This window comes from Beauveria bassiana, assembly GCF_000280675.1.
Source record: "Beauveria bassiana ARSEF 2860 unplaced genomic scaffold BBA_S00060, whole genome shotgun sequence".
Lineage (NCBI taxonomy): Eukaryota > Fungi > Ascomycota > Sordariomycetes > Hypocreales > Cordycipitaceae > Beauveria > Beauveria bassiana.
In genome coordinates this window covers 65,805-78,455 of record NW_007930895.1, presented here as the reverse complement: position 1 = coordinate 78,455, position 12,651 = coordinate 65,805, and the positions used below count along the sequence as shown (strand labels likewise).

The 12,651-nt window shown below is 50.4% G+C and overlaps 4 protein-coding genes across 4 annotated transcripts in view; 2 read left to right on the top strand and 2 right to left on the bottom strand.

The window, feature by feature from the left end:
• The window catches only part of BBA_09632 (phosphotransferase family protein), a gene marked incomplete at both ends in the record, with an annotated part of 5,699 nt that extends 4,991 nt beyond the window's left edge, over positions 1-708 (top strand). Inside the window, 3 exons of the mRNA XM_008604729.1 lie at positions 59-272; positions 610-640; positions 688-708. Coding sequence (XP_008602951.1) covers positions 59-272; positions 610-640; positions 688-708 — 266 coding nt within the window. The remainder of the gene's footprint in view (positions 1-58; positions 273-609; positions 641-687) is intronic.
• A 1,454-nt stretch (positions 709-2,162) lies between these two features.
• BBA_09631 (uncharacterized protein) lies at positions 2,163-2,705 on the bottom strand (the record flags this gene model as incomplete). Its single annotated transcript, XM_008604728.1, has 4 exons — positions 2,163-2,179; positions 2,244-2,303; positions 2,368-2,547; positions 2,618-2,705. 4 exons carry the CDS (start codon positions 2,703-2,705, stop codon positions 2,163-2,165), a joined length of 345 nt encoding a protein of 114 aa, XP_008602950.1.
• Positions 2,706-8,136: 5,431 nt separating this feature from the next.
• On the top strand, positions 8,137-8,632 carry BBA_09630 (uncharacterized protein; the record flags this gene model as incomplete). The annotated part of the gene is made up of 3 exons (XM_008604727.1): positions 8,137-8,280; positions 8,338-8,450; positions 8,611-8,632. The coding sequence occupies 3 exons, from the start codon at positions 8,137-8,139 to the stop codon at positions 8,630-8,632; spliced, it is 279 nt and encodes a 92-aa protein (XP_008602949.1).
• Positions 8,633-8,799: 167 nt separating this feature from the next.
• BBA_09629 (uncharacterized protein) lies at positions 8,800-10,748 on the bottom strand (the record flags this gene model as incomplete). Its single annotated transcript, XM_008604726.1, has 2 exons — positions 8,800-9,661; positions 9,706-10,748. The coding sequence occupies 2 exons, from the start codon at positions 10,746-10,748 to the stop codon at positions 8,800-8,802; spliced, it is 1,905 nt and encodes a 634-aa protein (XP_008602948.1).
• Between the last annotated feature and the right edge of the window lie 1,903 nt (positions 10,749-12,651).

Genomic DNA, 12,651 nt, shown 5'->3' with positions numbered 1-12,651 from the left:
AAACGAGGCTGCCGACCAAGTGTGTTCCCTACCGAGGACGACCGCCTTGATCTCACAGCCATCATGCTTTTCCAGGCATACACGGCATGTCGGCCTGCAGAGCTTGTCGACGGGACAAAAGCCAGAGTGGCTATCGATCCTATGATGGATGACTCGGATGTAGAAGATGCCGGAAGCAGCGCGCGGGCTACGGCTGAGACGACGGCGCGAACTCGCAAGCAGGAACCCTGCAAACCACGCACCTCGAGCCGCAGAATGGACCAGAAGCGGAAGTAAATCACCAAGTCAGGCTACGAGTCCGAGACCGATGTTGATCCTGATGTTGACGATCCTGTTTTTTACGGAAGCGATGACGGAGAAAGCGACAGCGACGGCGATGGAGACGATGCGAGCGACACTGAGTACAACGATCAAAGCAGCGAAGATGTCGACATGTTTGCGTTTGAACCAAGTCCGCGCCGGCCAGTTTGACAATGGAACAGGATGAAGACAAAGAGGTCATCCGGCTGCCAGAAATGGCGTTTTCTTGTGTTTGCTCAAAATGGCCGGTGGAGCCAGCGCACCGCCACATCGCCTGCCCAAAAGGGCTCTACTATTATCCTTGTTTAGTAAAAGAGGCACACTTGTTCCGCCTTTGTCTGTATGTACCAATTGTTATTGGCCTCTTGTAGCTACCGGTGAACATAGACTGGCATCACGGACGGGTAAGCCAGAGTCTACATGCATCCTAGACCAGGCTGTCACTATTATTGTTGTTTTAGAAAAAAAAGTGACACTCTATTCGCCCTTCTCTGTAACAATTTATAAAGCTGAGTACCGAGAATGGCACTTGGGCATGAAGGTTTGGGCGAAACAACATGGCTGCTGTTTGAATGTCTGGTTCGGGCTTCGATGAGGGCAGAGCAGAATGTAGACGAAGCGGCAAGTGTGAAGTGAAGTGTAGCCAGAGAGGTTTAAGTTAGCTAAGGCACTAATACATACGCAATCTGCCCCCCCCTCGTCATATTCCATCTGTCGGCGCGCCGACTCTAGTTATCGCAGGCTTGCCAGCTGCTGGGTGCGTAGATTTGCCCCGACACGACTGTTGTCCGTGCGAGACGAAAAGCTCCTTCCGCAGATACTTATACACGGCTTCCTGGAGGGTGCTATGTAGCCGTGACAACTTGTAATTTAGCCAAACGGGACCGTGTTTCGTCGATTGCCTTACATTGTTTGAGGAGCCAAAGAATACAGCGCAGTCCTAACCCCACTCCTTCCAGTTCCGCCTTACTCAATCCTGCTGCTACAGAGCCGCGTCTGAGTCGTCTGAATAAAATACGCCCTATTACGGACGCCGATGCGCGGATACATGGCTCGCTGGGATCCGTACGGCGCCTTTTTCCACGATCACTTCGCTTAGCTGGCCAGCGTAAATAGTGTACATCGCCATTGTCCTGACTGCCATGCCGGTCAGGCTGGCGACGGAGTCCCTCACAGTAAGGCGTTTTAATCTACGTCGTACGTCTTTATGGTGTTTTCTATCTTAGGACCCCTCATTGCCGCCTTAATTATTGTGCTTCAATTCTGTGGTATTTTTATAACTAGATATAAATAAGAATCAGGCAAAACAGAATCTAATTTATATTTCAGCTTTCTCCTTATACTGCCACAGCTTACGGCTGAACGAGAATATAGGCCTCTGTGGCATTGTTCATTAGTAAATAAAAAATAAAAAATAAAAATAAACAAAATAAACAAAACTCTAGCTAGATACCTGCTAAATATGTACCCAAGTCTTCGCTTTATATAGTCTTATATACTCGCCAACGGGCAAGTGCTTCCATATCAAGATCTTAGTCTCTTCGAGAGACAGTCCTGGGCTAAAGCAAAGTACTATTCCATGACTGTCAAATACCTTTGGTATATTGCTCATCGTAAGACCCCTCATAGATCTGAGAACTAGTCGCCCTTGGAGCAAGCAGCTCATTGCTCTTGAGGTCATGTCCGCGTGGAGAAGACACTCTGTTATAGCATATGAAGACCGACTTAGCTCTCTCGCCCCTACCTCTATACATCCATTAGTGAATTGAACAACCATGAAAGTCCCCGCGTTAAAGACCTCCAGTTCTCCATTTCCATTATATCTTGCGAAGAACGCGAATGTTTCAATGTAAAATAATATTTCATTGTTTTCGCTTAACTAGATGAATAGGTTAGCCTCATGAATGCGGGATTAAAAGGATGACGCACATCATTCCAAATACGACAGAGCTCGCCCTTTTCCGTAGGACTCTCTGCGAGAAAACTAGCCAACGAGGAGCCAACTAAGTTCATCGTATTAGCCGATTAGAGATATAGGAAGAGAAGGCGAATCAGGGCTATACGTACAGACGGGGAAGCCAGATCGATTAGGGACTCTAGGAGTAGCCACCGGTTCATACCTTTCTAGCTGAGCATCGGGCGGCTGGCTCCATTCTGATATAGCCGACGGGAGATCGCACGGTCTGTGGTGAGGGAAGCCCTTTTCTGTAGGACTCTCTACGAGCAAACTAGCCGATAAGGAGCCAACTATATGCAAATTCATTATATTAGCTAATTAAAGATATAACAAGAGAAGGCGAATTAGGGCTATACGTACAGACGGGGACGCTAGATCGATTAGGGACTCTAGGAGCAGCCACCGGTTCTTCTAGCTGAGCATTAGGCGGCTGGCTCCATTCCGACATGGCCGACGGGGAATCGCACAGTCTGTGGTGAGGGGAGCTAGTAGCTAGAGGCGAGCGTAACGGAGGTGAGTTTCTAGGTATGATGCCTTCTTTTATCGGAATGCGGGTCTTAGGAGGATCGTAGGAGCAGCTTTTTCCTCGCTCCTTGCAGCGTAAGCAAGGGGTCTGTCCGTCGCACTATCTCGTTCTCGTTAATAACTTCCCTTCTCCCTTGCTTAGGTGGTTATCTAGACTCCCATAGATCGTTTTCGGAATAGTTTCTATCGTACCTTTTGCTTGGATCTATGACAGTTCTTGCAGGCCTGACGAACTCGCCCTCGCTGCTGGTCGAGAACTCTAGAGCGTGTCATTACGTGCAACGGCATTAGGATGAATTTGAAAAGAAGGAGGGGAGCGTACTGCGGCATCTGCTGGTCAGAATCGGAGGGCTTCCCCACGGTGTTGATGAGGCTTCCTCTCTCGCTTTTATAACTAAATTGACAGCCATCGACGCTGCATTTCAAGGGTTGCTCGTCGTCGTTGTGCTTTTTTTTTATATGCATGTGTAAATTACCATGCTGGTCACGATGTCAGTGATGTGCGACGTTATTAAGAGGACGGAGTGTCGTACGCGAAAGAATCTGCCCGCGCACTTAGGGTCGTCGCAACTATAGAACTTCTCGGGCTTGCCGATGCGAGCGTGAGAAGACATGATGTGATCAGGAGTATAAGATGTTTCGCTAATCTTGAATTCGGACGCGCGACCCTCTAGAGTCCTGCTGGTGTTGGGGTCGTGCTCAGCCGCGCTGGTGATGACTGCGACGGTGACTGTCCCTGTGGTCGTTGCGTCTAAATCGGCAGCTATTGCTGGAGGGACCTAAGACATTGGTTATATGGTGACGATTGTGAAGAGAATGGAGTATCGTACGTCAGAGTATCGTCTACCGCAGTCAGAGTAGCTGCACCGACAAGCCTTCACGCCGGTGTGGATTCGGGTGTGAGCAGCTGAGGATGTGGACTGGTTAAAGCTTTGTTGGTGCCATTATGGTTAGCTATATCTAATAGTAGAATTGGAAAGATGACGTGAAACTTACTAAATTGCGCGGGTAGTATTGCACTGGAAGCGACTAGTAGCAAGCTTATACTCGAGAATATATGGACAAAAGAGGGGAGGAAGTACGAGAGGTGATTCAGAAAGTCGATGAAGGCAGTGAGTGAGAAAGTTATATACTATACAAGACCTAGTAAAGTAAAGTGATGATGGAGTCTCGGGGGAGAGGTACTAGGGGTTTCAATAAGCGACCAGAATAATCTCGAAATAGACTAGGGAGGGTAGGTAAAACTAGGAATACGAAATTACGTGGGTAATAGTTATCAGCCACGACAGGTAGAGGAGTTGAGTGTAAGCTTGGGCTATTACGGGATCTCAGATGCCTGTAGGTCACTATGAAGTAAATACATAATGGATATTGTTTTGTCCTCTCCTCGTTTGTCGACTTAACCATATTAACTGGACGTAAGGCGCCTGCAGGATCCTGACTAGCTAGGTGGCTGGAAAATTGTGTAAGGGGAGGGGTTAAGGGGGTGGTTAAAGAGACAAGCATCACAAGAAAAAGTATCTGTGCGTGATACACGATGTGGAGTGACTAGCCGGGGATATGGCCCGACCTGGGCTGGTATAATGGCTGCACCCAGACCACGCAGCGAAGAGAGCAAAACGATCCCGGGTGATAGGCGGTACCACCGACCAACCTGGTCGCGCCCACAGACCAAGTAGGGTCCGCCATGGGGATGGGGAAAGCTTTTACCCCTGTCACTCAAAGTCTCGATCTTGACAGTCTTGGTAGCAATGTGAAGTCGAGAGTTCTGGTCTACTATGAATTGGCTGTCGGCGATTGCGCCGACAGGGGAAGGCCTTCCAGGTGGCGGTGCTAGTAATCCCGAGTAGCAAGACAGCAAGAGCATAGGAAAAGCACTGAATTAGTACTCTAGACAGAAACTTTAGGCGAGCCTGACATATTTTTGTAGCTCCTAGTTAAATGTTGCCAGTAACCCGCGACTATTGAAATGCGTGATGTAGCCATCAAAGCTAAAGTTGTCTCGTCGTCGTCTCTTCCTTCCCCTTAGCACATCTTGCTCCTCCGACCCCGACTCATCATCGCTCACATAGCCCTGCGTTTCGTTCTCGTCACGGCTTGGTCGCCGTCTCTTTGAAGGGTCACCCGCGGGGGTTGCAGTCCTTTTTATCCCTTTCACTCGCCACAGAACGTATTACTGTCCGTAGATGGTCATATCCTAAGCTACCATCTCGTGATACTGCAATCCAATACCTGGACTCTGCTGGAAAATGCATTATTCGATAATAGTCTAAGACCGTCGAGTCCGAAATTGAAACTGATATATCGTAGAAATTCGGCATTTCCGTCACGTCAACGAAGTGTTCGGAACGACTCTCATCGGTGACATAAATGGAGATCGAGCGATCAGAAGGCGAAACATCACGGGACTTGACCACTGGAGGGCGAAAATCGTTATCGTCTAACTGGCAGATAATTTTTTGGAGGTGCTGGCCAGCTTCCATAGATATGCCCGGGAAAAGCTCAAGGCGGCGTCTTGTATCGGCACTCTTGAGCCAGCGCAGCCAGCTCCAGGGCATGATTGCGGCAAGCGAAGCTGGGTTGTTGCTAATAAGCCGTCGGCTTTCCGTCTTCGAGTCTTCTTATATACAATGACAAGAGGCTGTAGCCGTGCAGTGACTCTCAGGGCAGGCGGTCGGCACGGCGCTGCGCAGGGGAGGGGTGCTCCGTCGACACCCAGCAGGCCTACAATCGCACAAGCCCTGCCGTGAAGGATGGCGCCGGAAGAGGGTGGTGGACATTAGTTGAATTACACTAGACCAGGGGTGAGGTGTGTCCATAAGAATACATTCATCATTGCCACCGAGGGTTGGGTGGCGGAGTCAGATACCTGCAAGCAGGTGTGTTCTGTTAGTTCTCCCCGGCTCGAGCACTTCTGTAAATTCAGCCCAGAGTGCCTGCACCCGGCGGATAACGGGCTATCCTCCGTCGGCAACCTGCGTGCCAACGACTTTCGACAGCTGCCAAGCGCATGACACAATACCGTGAACGCCCCCGGCGTTACGAGAGAAAGGAGCAGCGCCGACGGATTGATATTCACGAGCCCCATCTACTATAACTGCACGGGTACCATTATTTTTCTTTTCCCCTCCTTCTTTTTTTGAGTGATCTTCTCTGTTTGATCTCCTTGATTGCCGATGCAAATTATCTTACGCAAGATGTCGGATGACAAGCAGGACGCACTGCCACCAAACGTGAAGCACTACTAGCTTCGACCCGTCGTACTCAAGACCATTGTTTTACATCCGTGATGCCCTTTGTTACGTCACTCCGAACTACGTCTTCCCGAATGATGCGTAGTAGATGCGTATGATCCGATATTCTTTCGCGGGGCATCTTTGTCTCTGGGTTTGCGGTATCCCCTAGAAATATCTCTAGGCTGCTTTGCTTTTTGCTGTTATGTAGGTCATGCTTCTCTAAACGTGATATCATATGTTTGACGTCAACGTTTTTGTGCGCATTATGTCGAAAGTTCGCAGATCGAAGACCTTCCGCGTTCTGAGCGGCCGGCTGGTCCGTAACTTGGCTTCGAGCTTGAGGGTGTACCTTTCTAGTAGCAGGATTTTTGGATGGGGCCTGGGAATCTGTGGCCGCCCTTAGGCAGGCAGATTCGCTGATTGATCGGCTTTGGTGGATGGCTCTGGGCCGACGAAGCCGTCAGACTAACCATGCAGCTGTGACAAGACTACTCTCTGCCTTGCATGATGCAGCCACCGTGACCAGGAAGTGGTCACGAATAGTGGTGGCGACGGACAAGGCCGGCGAGGGAGAGCCACCAGCTCGAGTAAAAGAGCGAAGTTACCCGCCAAAGGATTAGGTCCATGCTGCTAAGGCTCCTAGTATATCGTTTCCGAGAAATGGCTGGTTTTAGTGCCGAGGCCTCAGAACTGTGTTGAGCACAGCGAGACTGTTGCCCATGCTGACGCCTTCAAGTCAAGTAGTCTGTGGTATCAAAAGCCAGTACAATTCGCTACGGCATCACCGAGATTGTCTGCAGCAGACGGCTGTGTCCTCTAGTGCTGTTCAATAAGGCCGGCACATCCGCCTTCGTTTATTCGTCAGGACGCGTCCCGTGCCGCTGTCGGGTCTTGCAATTTACACGGCCAATCTTAAAATTTACAAGCTGGTACAGAAAGCCAAGACAAGACCTTCTTTAGCCACCCACCACCAGACGTGAACGGAAGCTTCCCGCACGACCGAACTGAATCGGATGAAGTCACCGCAACGTCTCAAAGAACAGCCACATGCAGGGGCCACTGCCCGGGGGGCCTAAGCTAGACCAGCTGATAGTATTCAGGAGTCCTTTGCGCAGGGTCCAAACATTGCGATCTGAAGATTGCTGGAAATCTGATATAAGATACGTACAGATACTCGCTAAGACGATCCTGCTTCCGACCCCTAGATTGCGAGAAACTGTTTCCAGACAAGAAGCTTGGTAATTTCGTAGTTGCGTAAATGGTGTCCCCCCCCCCCCCCCCCGGGTCCGGAGCAAACGCAAGAGACGGCACGGTCATTTCGCAGCTGTTTCCCTGCGGTCTCGCGAAGATGGACCGGCGCGCTGATGCAGTTAATCAGGCTTGGACTGCTGGCCTGCAGCCTCGAAGGTAGGAATCCACGGGAGCTGGACAGCCCACAGCAGAAGCCTACATGGGTCGAGCTTTGAAAAGCCTGCATAGATCGGCATGCGGTGAGCGCTCACACTGAGAAAGGCATTGACTTTACAACAACCTCTTTTTTGTCAATGATAAGGTATTAGGAGCCTGACAAGGATGCCGGAGACCGGGTCATATTCCCTGCGTCCCTGTATCTTCGGCGTAGTTGTGGGCGTAAAGAGTACGTTGGTTCTTCTTCACCACCGATGAATAAGTACCCAACATCTACCGCCCAACAATTCATCCACTATGCTCGTCAGTGACTGCCCAGGAGGCAGCGCATTCTCAGGCATGGTCAGAGTCAGCGATAGACTCGGTTGCCGGTTGCTCGCTGTCCAGCGATCGGTTTGGACATGCACGCCACCTCGTAAACCCACGGCCGGCATGGTTTGGGCTGAGCACTTGGTTTACCCGCGTACAGCCTTGTGGGCCAAGAAGCAAACGTCAGGCTGTCAGGCATACTCCTGATATATTTATAATGTCACATGCCCGGTTTTGTCAACCTCGCTCCGTCTTGACTTTCACATAGTCGCCTGCTAATTGCTGAACATGAGTGTCCCGACAGGTGGGGTCGTCGAAGACGACGCGGCTTATCTTTGTTCCGGAGGGGTATTAACTACTGTGAACCCCGCGGCGATAATCTTGACGACGCCCGAAAGCAAAATGCAGCACACGACGATAGCCCTCACGGGCGAACAAATCGATCTTGTCTCGGATGCGGCCAAGACATTGAAGAAAGACTCCCCAGAGGAAATGCTCGAGCTTACTTGGCGCCAAAAGCTTTACGAAGCACTGAAAGACTGGACGGTATGCTGTTCACCCCACCTCCCCGGGATGCAGATACTAACGAGGAAATTGGAAAAGCTACGAGGCCAGGGTCTACCTTTCGAGAAGGTAACCACCTCAACAAAAATGATCAAGATGGCTCGAACACAGGAGTTCAGCGTGAAGTATTCTGATGCTGTTGTCGCGGTCCAGTTAGTGGGCTCAGAAACACACGTGAAGATACTAAGTCCTGCCGCCATCCCCTATAGATGGCCTAGAGGCACCGCTTGTATTTTGCCCCGAGGATGGATGTTGCGGTCTGATGAAGAAGATTCATATTTTTTTATGATAGCCATAAACACAGTACGATAGAGCAAAGCGAAGCTCTCACTAGGACCGAGGACTCGTGCCTCGGTCCTCTCTCGACTTCCTACTGCTCTATAGCCTTCAATCAGGGTTTGGTGTAATGAAAGCCTAAAGCACGGATTCCCTCGTTACCTTGAATTGAATTAATCGCAATTTGCGGGTGCACCGATTGAACTCGCCGGGGTATGATGACCGTTAAGCCGTCATAAAGGTGTCGAAGGTAGGATCAAAGCCCGAGTCATCGATCCCACCAATAGCTTCGCTTGAGCTACCGTGCTGTATCCCACCATTTGTGGGTGCACCGTCTGAGTTGAATTCGCTCGGGTACGATGGCATACGGCCCATCATCAAGATGTCATAGGTAGGATCGAAGCCCGAGTCATCGATCCCACCAACAGCTTCGCTTGCGCTACCGTGCTGTATCCCACAATTTGCGAGTGTAATTACGTCGTCTGAATTGAGCTCGCTGGGCGGTGATGTCGAGTCGTCTGACTGAAAGGCGAAGAGAGCGTCAGCTCCACGACGCTGTATCCCGTAATTTGCGTCCGTTGGTAGTTGGGCCATCGCAAGTGTAAGCATCTCGCTGGAGTTTGTCCTTTTTCGAGACCGAGAAGGAAACGGCCGCAACGAGGTCTCAATTGCCGGAGCAGAAGCGGGGAGCGGTAGCGGCATGTTATGTTCTCCCAGTACAGTGGTGTCGAGTGAAAGCCTAGGCGATGCAGTGCTCTCGTTACCGGTATTGTCAGAGTTAGAGCTTGAGGGGAGGTCGGTTGTGATGTTTCCTACTTGGGTTTCGTTGGAAAACTCTGTCTCTGGTTCGTGAGGCGGCCTAGCAGATGTTTTGCGCCAGTGACAATCCTGCCAACCGCAGCCGTCCGGGAATAACGTAATATGATACTGATAGTACACCCACAAGAGACAGCCTGCGGCTATAACTTCGAGTTTTACCTCTTCATTAAACCGGTCCTTTTTGGCCAGGACCTGTAGCTCATGGCTTGTTTTGGCGCCTTCGCGTGTCAAGTCGTCCACAAGCTCGCTAGATAGCTTGACCTCGTACCTATACGTTCAGCCTCATTTATATAGCGTTGATGATGGACTGACCTGGATATGCATTTAGAGTTAAGGCGAGCGACTGTGCTGGCCGAGAACTGCTGTGATATGTCCTTATATTTCATCCCACGAGCCAACTCATCTGTGATCTTCTTTGTGACTTCCTTCTTCGTCAGCTTATTTGAAGGAACCTGAAGTTGCGCATTGATAATCATGCCCTTTGCTTGAAAATTTGTCAACTTGTTACGCGCTGATCCGAGTCTGGCGCACTCGACCAAGTGGTCCCGCAGGAATACAACGGCCATAGGATGGAAGCGTAGGGCGACGGCAGCTGAGGTCAGTGTTGAATCGGTCTTGGCGTGATTTTCGACAATATCCTTGCACGCTTCCAAGCCGCGGCCATGATTATAAAAAAATCCCGCGGCCGATGCAAGTGCCTCTCTCTTCAAGTCGTCCTCTGCAGCAGAGAACAGCGGTTGAGAATGAGGTCCAGCAAGCTGAGACAAGATGCTTGAAATAGCTTGGGTAACAGACGACGGCTGCTGTCTGGGAGGTTGGCATAGCACTTTAAGCGTATACGCAGGGCCATGAGGTAAATTCTTGGTCGGATCTCTCGTTTTGAACTTCGGCGTGACTGCAGGCAATGATACTGCTGCTGTCGCAACATCTCCAGTTGATCGCTGAGGGCATATTTGTTGACTGGTGCTAATCAACGGCTCGTCAGACAGCTGTGGAGTGCAAGGCAGTCGCCGTTTCTTCCTCCGCGATGGATTGGTAGGATTCAAATCGTGGAACGACGGTTCGAGAGGTGACTGTGGAGTGAGAACCTTTTCCGCCGGCTCGCGACATGGTGTTTGTTGGTCAGACGACGTCGCCGATGCGCACCTGTACTGGATTGTAGGGAAAGAGGTGACTGCGTGTGTGGTTAGCCGGATATCACCTTGTGCTGGCGGTTGAGCGTGAATGGGAAAAAAAGGATAGAGCTGCTGGTGTATTTTCCGTTTAGCTTCGTATGGCAAGCCTGACCAAAATACTAGAAAGAAGTACGGCACGCTCTCCGGGTGATTCCAGTCGATTGATTGTTTGTGCGCCATAATGTGGGCACATTTGAAATTAATGCTGCTAGTTCCATGTTGTACGGCTGTAAAGAGACTGGACTCTAGCTCCTATTACCTGTGGCTTAGGCAATGGAGGCACGTGACTACGCCGAATTCGTCCTTAGCGCCGTTACAGGGATCTCAGTTTTCATAGAAAACCTGAAAACTGAGATCCCTGCCACTTATCCGCCTTGATGGGAGGAGTTTTCAAGCCACTCACAGGGATCTGCACCAATCGAGACGCCGCGGAATCATCAGGTAGCGCAATCATGTAAAGCTACAGCCGAGTATCCGTGGCGTTCTGTGCCAGTACACATTTGACTAAGGAATCCGCTTGGGGAAGCTCCTGATCATCCCCTACTGTCGAGGCCGATATATGCCCAGGTATCGGCTTGAATTCGATTGCCGGGGTCCGGAATAGTCCTATATAGTACGAGAGCGCCGGAGGCAGAAATGGCCTTCCGTGCAGACCTTACCGCAACTCAACATGGAGCAGTTCGACGCAGAAGTAGACGCCATTGAAAATGGTGTTATCTGTGTGCTTGGCATCCTCTTGTATATCGCTATTATTCATCAGCGCTGGCGTCACCTCAAGACCAAGCCTAGCGGGGAGAAGTGGTACTGCCATATCTCTCTCGTCCTCTTGTCCATTTTCGTCATTGGTAGCATACTATGCTCATCGTGGTTTGGTATCGCATGCAGCCGCGACTCGCCGGCGCGCGTTCCCAGCGTCATCTGGAAAGCAATAATGGTCTTGTGTCTCATTGTCTCTAAGGTATGCCGCTCTTTACGACCGTATAGCTATCTAGACTGATAATCACAGCTGCATGTCTTCAATCAAGCTCTACGTCCACAGACGCTCATCGGGTACTATGCCTGCATATCAATTCTGCCAGTAGTCTGGGTCGGGGTCAGTGTCTGGCAACAGCAGTATGCTGCGCTATGGGCCTTTCCGGGCTGGATTTACTTGACTTGTGCGGCTGCTTTTTTCATGCAATCGATCCGAACATGCAAGCAGGCTTGGAGTCGACGTCGCTGTCTTATGCTTGGTCTGATGAATGCGCTCGCTGGGACGTCAACTGCTGCGCTAGGCATATTTTCGGTTCTGATTGTGACGCCTCCATTTCATTTCGACGAGCAATGTTTCATTATCCTTCTTGAACTGGCGCTTACGGTTGTGTATGCTGAGAAACAATTGAGGGCCGCCAAGGCGGAGGGAATCAAGCTCCAAAAGCAAATTAGGCAAGGAGTACACAATCAAGCCAGGATTCGCCAACCGAATGAGGCTTTGGAATACTGTTTGTCACATATGATCCAGACCAGCGAGTGTCTGAGACAAATACCAATATAGCGAACAAGAGCTTGCCTTGCATATACTTACTTTCCTGCATACTATCTCATATCGCCAAGCGCTCAGTAGCTAGCTGTGCGGGGTCTTAGTTAACAGCGACCCGCAGGTGCTCAAGGGGCCTGTCAGGATTCTCGACGTTGGAACTGGGCCTGGAATACTGGCGGGGTAATAACATTGGGATTCACCGCAACGCAAAACTAACATTATACAGGGAGCTGGCGAAGCGCTTCCCAGACGCAGATGTAATAGGAGTGGACGTCTTCAGCAAGCAGCCGAATTTCCAGAGACTTGCGAGTACCAGTCTGGCAACATCGAAGAGCCTTGGGAGTTTGAATTCGGGTACTTCTGTCTCATCTTCATACGAAATGTCGGAGTATACATCAGACATCACAAATGGCGTAGTATTTACAGCGAAATTCTACGCTGCCTCAGACCAGGGGGGGCACTTTGAGCATAGCGAGATAGACATCTTGTCTGACAAGCCAATGGTGGAGCGCTGTCTGCACTATGAGCTCAGCCGGACAAATTTCCCGTCTCTCCCGGCGTGGG